The sequence below is a fragment of the Sceloporus undulatus genome, chromosome 7, assembly GCF_019175285.1.
Source record: "Sceloporus undulatus isolate JIND9_A2432 ecotype Alabama chromosome 7, SceUnd_v1.1, whole genome shotgun sequence".
NCBI classification, from domain to species: domain Eukaryota; kingdom Metazoa; phylum Chordata; class Lepidosauria; order Squamata; family Phrynosomatidae; genus Sceloporus; species Sceloporus undulatus.
This window is the reverse complement of record NC_056528.1, coordinates 4493808-4504722: the sequence shown is the minus strand read 5'-3', so window position 1 is coordinate 4504722 and position 10915 is coordinate 4493808. Positions and strand designations below refer to the sequence as shown.

The following is a 10915-nucleotide window of genomic DNA, read 5'->3' as shown; positions in this document are numbered from 1 at the left end:
GGAAGGAAGGAAGGAAGGAAGGAAGGAAGGAAGGAAGGAAGGAAGGAAGGAGAGGAAAAGGAAGAAATTGAATGGTGGTTAATTAGATAGAAAGGCAATTGGGTCATACCTCTGTCAACATACCTACGTCAAACATTAAAATCTACATGAATTCAGTGGTGGGAATGGGGGAATGTTATCATTTTAAGGTAAAAATGGAACCAACAGGCAAAAAAAGGGGGCAGGGATGTGAAAAAGAAAACAAATCATGGCCTGCATTCCTTCTTTGCCCACTCTTGCTCTGTGCTCTGAGTCCTCTTTGGCAGCTTGCATCTTTCTTCGCAGTCCCTCCCGCCACTTACCTTCCTCATGCTCTCCTCTGTGCAGACAGGACACTCACAGTGCGCAAACCCGTTGACTTCCACACATGATGCCCCAAACTCACACACCATTTCAGCACAGGACGAAGGGGCCAATGGGTCTGAGGATAAGAGAATACATACATTATTGGAAGCTCAGCCCTCAGCTGATCTCCCTGTTGTTGTTGGCTCTTCCTTTGGGTTTGGTAGGAACCAAAAGGTTGTACTTTTGATTAAGTCTACTACACAGCAATCCTGGGGCCTCCTGCCAACCCTGCTCCCCTCCACTAAGGGAACATACCCTCTCCTTTCCTAATGACCCTGCTCACCTTTCTCGCAACCAGTCATCCCCAGTTTGCTTCCATTGGGACACTGGTTGCATTTCATGCCGGTGATGCCCGTCTTACAGGAACACAAGCCAGTCATCTGCTCACAGTCGTCGCGCACTGAACCGACGGGATCGCAGTGACAAGCTACATAGGGAGACAACAGGTTGGGAAGGAGGAAACTGAGGTTAGAACATAGAAATGTTCCCCAGATTTGACAGTATCATAGATTTGAGGTGACCTCAAAGACCATCTTATCCAACACCCTGCGGCTACATTTGTGATAGGTGGCCATCCAACCTCTTCTTAAAAACCTCTACTGCAAGAAAGTCCACTACCTTGTGATACAGTCTCTTCCTGCCTGTTCTCCCTAATATTTGCTCCATAGGATAACAGGCGTATTCTGCCGACAGCAGCGGAAGGATTGCTGTGCATACAGCAAGACTGTGCATTTTTGAAGATGTGCACTTCATGTTTTGGTTGCATGTTGAAGTAGTTCACTGCACACTATCCATTGCACAAAATGCACCGTGCAACAAATACTAACAACTGCTGTGCAGTGTTGCTACTTTGCATGGTGGTTGTGTAGTGTCAGTATAGGGTACATTTGTAGGTGGACATTGATGCTGCACTGAGGGGATGTTGGCTTGCAACATGATGGAAACAGCATTTCCATCTTATTGGTGAGTCTCTCATACATAAACATGCATGGTGTTTTTCGTTCAAATTCTCTTCTGAGTATTTAAGAAGGCGGGAGGATGGGAAGTTATAAACCACTTATAGTTTAAAAACTTTGAAGGGGGAGGCATTCTTTGGTTCATTTTACAGGCGTCGGTTTCCTTTTTACAAGGGGACAGATGGTTTCGGAACGGCGGAGGATCCATCAACCCCCTTCAGTCATCAGTTCCAATGGTTAATGAGTGATGCTATTAGATGCAAACATCCCGATTCCCAGCATGATCTTCGGCGTCTCATTATTAGCCCTGCGCATGGGAGTTTGCGCAGGCCCGTGTTATAACTTTAATGAGGCGAGCGCCTCAGCTCCCAATCCGCTGCTTAGCTCTCGAGGAAGAGATAAAGCCATCTCCATTTGAGGATTGTCTATTCCTGAGTAATTCCATTCCATCACTCACAAGAGATAGGAGAGGAAGGGAAGGGAATGGAGGAAGGAGGGATGTAGAGAAATGGGGAGGGAGAGAAAAAGAGATGTCTCTATAATAACGTCACAAACAGAGAGAAAAATCGCCCCTCCTTGTTGTTTGCTATCCCTTCCAAATAACTCTCTTTCCCCGTGATAATTCCCCCCTCTCCCCGTTTGCCACCTTATCGATTTCTTTGCTTTTGTCTCCAATGGAGCTTGAAATTAACACAGCCGCCCTGGCCTGCTCCTCCTCTCGCTTCCCCACTCCCCACTTGCAAACGTTCGCTCCCTCGATGGCAAAGGGAATAGCATCCACGTTGTTTTGTTGCGTCAACGGATGCTGGTCCGTTTGGCCCCGCTCCTGCTAAACTGTACGGAAATGCAGAAGACTGTCAAGGGGAATCGTAGAAAGGAAGGGCGGAAAAGGAAGACTCTAGGATGGGGAATAGACAGTTGTGCATGTAGGCGGTGGTGGGTAGGAGGTGTTTTTAAAAGGAAATTGGTGATTATTGCCCATTGGATAGCTGGCCAGGTTATTGCTACATCTCATCTATATCTCCCTGGAAGGAACCTCAGCTTTTATCGTGAGTCCAGGCAAACGTCAGGAACAAGGTCTTTTAACTTGAGGGACCCTCTCATGCTCTCCCCAGGAAGGCTTTCCTGGGACTGACTCTGATGTCTCTGCTCCAAAGCCTTTCCTTAGCCTCTGTGTAACTTTGATGTCATCATGCTGCTGTTGTATTTCTATTAAGCCCCTGTTTAACCACCTGCCCAGTAACTACAGGCAACAAGCAAATGCATCCAGGCGAGTAAGCGGAGAAAGAGAAGTGGAATGATGCATTCAAACTAGATAGGATTAAGGCTGCTGGAGGATGGAGGTTGCTCTCTGTCCCTCTTCTGCCAGCCTCCAGCAGTCAAGTACATATATATGTATGAATGAATGCATGTATTTATATTTGCATAGTAGTAAATGGGAGAGAGAGGGGGGCTTATAGACTGAAGCCCGGTATAGATGGGCAAAAGCGCTGTGCTGGAGCCACTTGAAGGGCTCCATAGGGCTGGGCGTCCATATGCACCCAGCCCTAATAGCAGCACCTGTGCACCATCTTGCCATCACGTGATGATGATGCGCAGGCATCCACGTGCCCAAATGATGCTCACCAGGAGTGGCGGCGTCAGGGTGCACGAGCGCCATTATGGTGCTCTTAAAAAGAAACCGCTCTAGGTTGCTTCTTTTTAGGGAGTGCACTGGTGCCGCATGATGTGGTTGGCACGGCACCAACGAGGGGCAAAAAGGGGCAGCATGGAGCTGCCCGTATGTATTCCCCCGAGTTATACAGCTATTCACATGCAGCATTAAGAGTGTTGTGCTCAGACTAAACACACCCAGGTTCATATCCTCACTCAGGCACAAAGCTCAGTGGATAACCATTTGGGCAAAACAGAAGCGTGCATGTCATGTATGAAAAAGGAGCACTGTGTGTGCTGTTTGCATGCAACCGTTCTTGCTTAAATAGAATTTGCTATACGGGTGCCTGCTGGTTGCTACTATTGTGAGCATCATGCTCCTTCCGTTGTCGCCGTTGCTATTTATTTTAAATGCTTAGACAGTTTTTGTTCCCTAGAAAAAGACTCAAGGCTTCTGATAACAATTAAAGCATAACAGAAGTTAAAAACAAAAACGATTGAAGCAATATGTTGGCCTTTTTCACCCGAAGAACAATCTGGAACAACTAGATTTAAAAGTCTGGAATAGACTATTAAGTGTAGTATACCTCATCTTTAGCAAGTGCCAAGGATGCAGGATCATTTAGCCCAGATTAATTCTATCTTAAGATCTATGAGAGCTTGAGTCCGCACTCTCTGTCTAAAAAAACACACACCAGTAAACTGCAGATGATTGAAGAATAAACGAAAGCAGATCAGAGAAGATTGGCATCAGATACGGGACACAGAAGACCAACCTTGTGTTTCAGCAGCATTAACCTTGGTCGGGTTTGTATACTTTCTGTGCTTAAAAAAACCCCAAAGTGAGCTCAGAGTCTCACCATGCAACCCTTCTTGTATATATTTGACTATTGCTCCTGAATCTGCGCATGACACTGGCTTGTCAGAAAGACTGAGACTAAATTGCAGACAGGATCAAGTCCAGATTGTCACTGAACATCTGGAGGCAAGTAAGGCCGCATTTCTCAAAGGGGCTGCTGCTAACATCTGGTGAAGAGTCTGGCGAAACCCACACAGTTATTGCTAACATCTGGGAAAAGGAACACCTGGTTTGCTCCCAAAGCTCTTGCTGACAGCAAGAAGGAAGCATGGATGTGGCTAACATCTGGAAGAGATTCTACTAGCATCTGGAATGAACGAAAGAAGATGTTCTCACTACGGCTTGTTATTTGAAGAGGACAAGACCTTCTGCTTTAAACATCTCGGGTTGAAGCTTCTGTGCGCTCACAAGAGAGAATCGGTCAGGTCAGTCTTCCATATACATGTCTCCAAACCATTTTTAACACACCCTTCAAATTTCCCTTGCCGCAGGCTGATTTCACGTTTTTACAACTTTAGGTTTTAAACTGAGGCACTCTAGCATAAGATGAATGCTAAGGTGAACCTTTGAAAAATGTGGCTCCATATTATAACCATCTGTATCGTGTCATCAAACTACTTACAAGGGATGTGACCTGCTCCCTGAATTGGATGTTGTTATCACCGCTTGGTTTGGTTGGGAGTAGGAGGAACATGAGCAGACCTCAGATATGGAATGGGAGCAAACAGGTTCTTTCATATTGAGGCAGAAAGATTTAGTGCAGAGTTCTTCCTACAACTGAGACTATACATGCCTATATTGATACATGAATGCAAACCGGTTTTGTACTGTGTTGTCTCCATCGTATGGTGACCCTATGAATGAGAGACCTCCATGAGTCTCAGTCAACATCGGCTCTGCTCAACCCTCTTGCAGACTCAGGGCAATGGTTTTCTGAATGAACCAGTCTCTTTGTAATACAATCTTGTTCTTTTTCTATCACCTCCAACTTTTCCCTGTGTTCCTGTCTTTTGTTGTGAGTCATGTTTGTTGTAAGTCACATTTGGTCACAATATATCCAATGTACAATAGCCTTATTTTGGCTTCTAGTGGCCGTTTGGGCTTTATTCATTCTCAGACCCACTGATCTGTCTCTTTGGCTGTCTATGGCATCCTTGAGCACCATGTTTCGAACAGTTTTGGACTGTGTGAAAACTTTGCACACTCCAGACGAGGCAGAATCCACTCTGAAACACCTTGTGCTGCAATAAATGGGTTGGTCTGGAAGGGGCAATAAGACTTTTCCTCAGTAACAGGCTCTGGATGTATTTTTGGTTGAAAAAGCCATAAATTATTATGCTAAATAAGTTTTAGATAGGATATATACTTTAAAAAGGCTGTATGTCAGTAACAAAAGAGCTCAGAATAACCGTATCTATCAAGCAGACAGACCAGACCTATTTTTCCCCTGTTGGGACGTCTTCTCCCTCGCGCTCCAGCTACGCAATTCAAAAAGGAGGTTGAGAAACTGGAGCCTTGTGTCCAAAGGAGGGCGACTAAAATGGTGAAAGACTTAGGGAGGTGGGGATGTTTAGCCTGGAGAAGAGAAGATTAGGAGGTGATATGGTAGCCCTGTTTAAGTATTTGAAGGAGTGTCACATTGAGGAGGGAGCAAGCTTGTTTTCTGCTGCTCCAGAGAATAGAACAATGGATGAAAGCTCTGGGAAAAGAGATTCCAGCTCAACATTAGGATGAACTTTCTAACAGTAAGAGCTCTTCAACAGTGGAAGATACTCCCTTGGAGTCTCCTTCTTTGGAGGTCTTTAAACAGAGGCTGGATGGCCATCTGTCAGGGATGCTTTGATTGAGAGTTCCTGCATGGCAGAATGAGGTTGGACTGGATGGTCCTTATAGTCTCTTCCAACTCTATGATTCTATGATACACATTTCCCTCATCACTCCCAACCCGTCCCCCCAACCTCCTGCAAATAAGGTTATTTACTGGCCAGTGGAAAGTGGTGGTGGAGGCAACAGAGAAGCATCCAGTCATGTTGCTATAGCTGGATGTACAACACTGAAGGATGAAGCTGTGCATCTAGCAATAGGAACATTCAGCCGAGCAACTCTGGGTTCATGTCTGATTAACAATTTGTAAGCCGCTCTGATAGCCTTTTGGCTGAAGAGCGGGGTATAAGCAAATAAATATTATTATTATTATGTAATAATAATAATAAGCCAACAACCGCCCGGCCTAGTTGCCATTACAGATACTCACGAGTGCAGCCGCTTTTGCTGTCAGTGACAATGCCACGGAAGTTCCAGAAGCCAGGCTCGCAGCGGTCGCATTTCAGGCCCCCGACGCCAGGTTTGCATGAGCATTGCCCCGTTGCAGGGTCGCAACCGCCTCCATAGGAACCATAGGGGTTGCAATGGCAGGTGCCTACAAAAAAAGAAGATGGAGTGAGTGGTCCGGTCATCAGCGGAGCAAACAGTCTGCTAAACAAAACACACAACTGCATCTGTAGGGGATGCTTTGAGTGAGAGTTCCTGTATGGCAGTGGTTTGGACTGGATGGCCCTTGTGGTCTCCTCCGACTCTAGGATTCTGTGATTCTAGTTTCTATCTCCTCCAATTCTCCCCAAATTCAAGAGAAGGTCAAAAAACAACTGGAATCCTCTGGTATTCTTTTATACCTTTGATACCTGACCTTTGGTGACTCTGTACAAGAACGGCAAGTGATCTTAGTGGTCCTAGAAGATCGAAAAGACTAAAAAGCATTTGAGGATGGATGGCATGGGAACTTGCATTTTGTCAGAGACTTATAAACTTAAAAAATTGGCTGGACGCATGAAAACAAAATCTGTAGATGGGTAATTTGTCTACACTACCCATTTATGCCTATATGATACCGCTTTTACTGCCATGCCATCATTCTATGGTAGGAAACCTGAGCAGAATACTTGCACTTTTAATACTTGTGCAAAAGAAGGCATTTCAGCAGGGACAGCTTGTCACGCAACTGAAATTGCCTGTCCTACGCAACTGTTAAAGTGCAAGGATCCTGAATTAATTTCTATATAGCCAACTTAAACACACTAAAAGAGACGGTGACTTTGACAACCAACATCTACGGGACACAAGAAGTATCTGCTGACTGACACAATAAAATAAAATTCTGGTTGGGAAGGAAAAACACCAATTGCTTCTGCATATACTTCCAAATTTGTGAATTCTTATTTAGGACGTTTTATAGCCCACTCCCCAGCCCCAAAAACCAAACCAAATCAAAACAAAAAAACCAAAAACAAAAACCATGCTCCCAGGGCTCCTTAAAAAGATCAATAATGAGACAGTCCTCATCCTCAGGCTAACATTACTACCGTTCTGCACAATTTATTATGATTGTGTTGCTAGTCGTAAGCGTTTGGGAGGGAAAGGCAACAAAGCCATAACAATCGCTGACACTTTTTGTCCAGGCTCCACTCCGGTTTGGGAACACAACATGCTTCCTTATGTTGGGTCAGACCAATGAGCCACACAGTCCAGGATGGTCGACTCCGGATGGATGGCTTCCCAAGGCTTTAGTCAAAAGAGTCTTTTGCATCCCTTCTTGCTACAACTTTTTCCTTCTTTCCTCTCTTTCTCTGTCTTGGTTTGTGAGTCCCAGGACTGAGAATACAGTCCCTGGCACCTGGCAACTTCCATGTCAGTGTATTGTGAATTTGCCCTGTTCTGAAGTGTATTCCAGATCTCAAGTCGTGCTGAACTCCATCCCAAGAAATGCATTTGGTTAACAGAATCATAGTCTATCCAGTCCAACCCTCCTGCCATGCAGGAATTCACAAAGTACTCCCAACCGTTGGCCAAACAGCCTCTAGTTTTTTGTGGGTTTTTCGGGCGATGTGGCTATATTCTAGAAGAGTTTATTCCTGACGTTTCGCTGGCATCTATGGCTGGCATCTTCAGAGAATGCTGGCATAGAAGGGAGCTGGATATATATACTGTGTGACCCTGGGTAGGGAGGAGTGATTTCCATGTTAATCTGTGTATTGTTCTGTTGTTGATGGCAGGGCAATATACAGATTAACATGGAAATTCCTCCCTATATCTCCAGCTTTCATCTATGCCAGCATTCTCTGAAGATGCCAGCCACAGATGATGGCAAAATGTCACGAATGAACTCTTCTAGACCATGGCCACATAGCCCGAAAAACCCACAAATCTATGGACGCCGGCCATGAAAGCCTTCGACTTCACAACCAGGCTCTGTTTGAAAGCCTCTAAAGAAGCAGATTCCAAGGGAGTGTGTTCCACCGTTGAACAGTTCTTACTGTCCTAATGTTACTTATTCCCAATGTTGGGGTGGAATCTCTTTTCCTATGGCTTGACAACTCAGTTCAGTCCAAGACTGGTTTCACTGCCCATATGAGTTGGAAGTCAACAGCCACCATTGACTCTCAGACTTATCCAACCATCATGGTCACTAGCCATATATACCTTGTTGTCGTTATGTCCCTTCAGGTCATTTCTGACTTATGGAAACTCTATCACAGGGTTTCCTTGGCAAGGTGTGGTCAGAGTGTGTTTGCCGTTGCTTTCCTCTAAGGCAGTGAGAATATGACTTGCCCGGACATCCAACCGTCTTCCAAGGGCAGAGCAGGGATCTGAACCATGGTCTCTCAGATTTGTAGTCCAGGACTCAAACCACTATGCCTTTCTCCATATGGCTTGGCATGATGTGGTTTTCGCTCTAAAACATTTCTTGTTCCAGTGGTCGCATTGGCTTGGGAACTCAGCCCTCCTCATAGGCGGGCTTGCCTTCCGCGGCTTTGAGCTTACTCAGAAGGCAAGCCTGGCAGAAGTAATGGAGTGCATACCCGCACCACTGTGAGCATGCGCCCCATTATTTTCTATGGGGCTTGAGCATATGCACTTTTCCCCATACACAGAGGGGTCTGGAATGGATCCCCCGCATATGGGGAAGGCAGACTTGCTTAGACATTGTCCCACTATGAGGAGCTGCTCTCTCATGCAATGTCAGAACGAAATCGTTCCCAGCTTTCATCCGCTTATTGGCATGCAGAACTTCTCAGGGACAACCATCTGCTCCCTGCTGTCTGCATGCAAATTCTCATCGAGTGGGAATCCAATGCAAACGTACAACGTGGTCCAGCCCTATATCTGTTGCTTGGAAGGAGTGGAACAAGTGCATTTGGTCCCTGCATGGCCATGGAAAAGCATCCTACTCCAGGGCAATGTTCTTTTTTGGACCAGGCAGCCGAAAAGAGAGACATGGTATACCTAGATAGGGATACAGGTGACACTAAATGTTTTCCTTCCCTCCCAGAAATACGAGGGCTGGGGATTATTCCAGAAACTGGCTGCGGGGGGAATAAATTTTCAGGTCTGCCTCAACACAAAATGGCTTGAAGGCTGGTGATCCCATGGTGATTTATGCCCCTGGCTGGGGACACAAGGGCACAAGCTAAAGAAGGTTTGATTCAAAGCAAGGTGGATGAACGTTGGTGTGTGTGTGCAGAGAGGGAGTGCAACTAAGGCCAGGCTGACAAATGAGGCAGTGACACCCACACTGTCATGAGCAATAGGTGCGGGTGACTGGGAAGACACTGAGCTGCACCCACTCTCTTCACGGCTTATCCCTCCTTTCTCTTCTCTAGCGCCTGAGATCTCATGGAGCACTGGCCCAGATACTTTAAAGCTCACTTTTGTGCCTGCAAGTTTAAAGGGATTCTGCTTCCTATCCGCCCAAAAGGCAAGAAGTCTCCAGAGGGTGAACAGAATCAACCTCCCGAGGAAGACAGCAAAAACTCTTACCTATGCTGGAAGCAATGTGGATCGCCCCCTCCATGGGTGACATCCAAGGCAGCTCAGAGACTCTGCCTCATTCCTGAATCCAGACTACTCTTCTACTCTTTTGGTTATCTGGCTTCTGACTGATACCTTGACTCTCCACCTTTCGACTGCTAATCGACCATAGCTTTTAACATTTCTTCCAATGAACTCCAATAGTCTGAAAGAAGACCCCCTCTTTGACCAAGGCCTATGTAGAATCATAGTTGGAAGAGACCCCAAGGGCCATCCAGCCCAACCTCCTGCCATGCAGGAACTCTCAATGAAAGCATCCCTCACAGATGGCCATCCAGCCTCTGTTTAGAGACCTCCAAGGAAGGCGACTCCACCACTCTCCAAGGGAGTGTCTTCCACTGTTGAACTGCTCTTACTATCAGAAGGCTCCTCCTAATGTTGAGCTGGAATCTCTTTTTCCTGGAGCTTGTATCCATTGCTCCGGGTCCTATTCTCTGCAGCAGCAGAAAACAAGCTTGCTCCCTCCTCAAATATTTAAACAAGGATATCATATCACCTCTTAACTTTCTCTTCTCCAGGCACATATTGATTAAGAATTGCAGACGTGAGATTTCAACCAGAGTTCATTTTCTTAGCTATTATTCTATCACCAGCTATCAATGTGATACTATACAAGAAGCGAGGTGTCTCTACTTCGACCCCGCTGGTGACCTCTGTGTCCCAGGAGCTCCTGCGTGATTAAAGGCACTTATGGGACTCCGCCATTTATTCAATTATATGGGGCATGAAATGACTCTGTATCCTGAACCAAGGCTGCCTTGTCCAGACTGGCTCCCATACGGTGGGGGCAAACCCCCGTTGCCCTAATGGATGCCTTCTAACCAGCTGGCAGCCAGCCTCAGCTGCTAAAAGGGCTGCTAATGCTCTCCTCATCTCGTTAGGTTAAAGAGCCAGCTCCTTCTAATTATTTCATAAAATATTAATAAAGCGTTCACCGGCACGGCCAGCTGCGGCAGAGAGGATATGCCCTGTGAGTGGGGCTTGCTCAGATTAAAACTGCAGACACATTTTGCCGGAGACCATGGTGTCAGCGTTGAATGTCATATTCTGGATTCTGGAGAAGCTCTGACTACTGTCATGGAATCATAGAGTTGGAAGAGACCCCAAGGGACATCCAGTCCAACCCCCTTCTGCCATGCAGGAACTCACACTCAAAGCATCCCTGAGAGATGGCCATCCAGCCTCTGCTTATAGATCT

General features: G+C 46.1%; 1 protein-coding gene across 6 annotated transcripts in view; it reads right to left on the bottom strand.

The window, feature by feature from the left end:
• AGRN (agrin) overlaps positions 1–10915 on the bottom strand; it is a 268660-nt gene that overhangs the window by 41305 nt on the left and 216440 nt on the right. For all 6 annotated transcript variants that reach the window (XM_042479221.1, XM_042479223.1, XM_042479222.1 and 3 more), the window contains 3 exons: positions 6107–6271; positions 668–811; positions 342–460 (listed from right to left, as the gene is read on the bottom strand). In XM_042479221.1, the coding sequence (XP_042335155.1) occupies positions 342–460; positions 668–811; positions 6107–6271 (428 nt within the window). The remainder of the gene's footprint in view (positions 1–341; positions 461–667; positions 812–6106; positions 6272–10915) is intronic.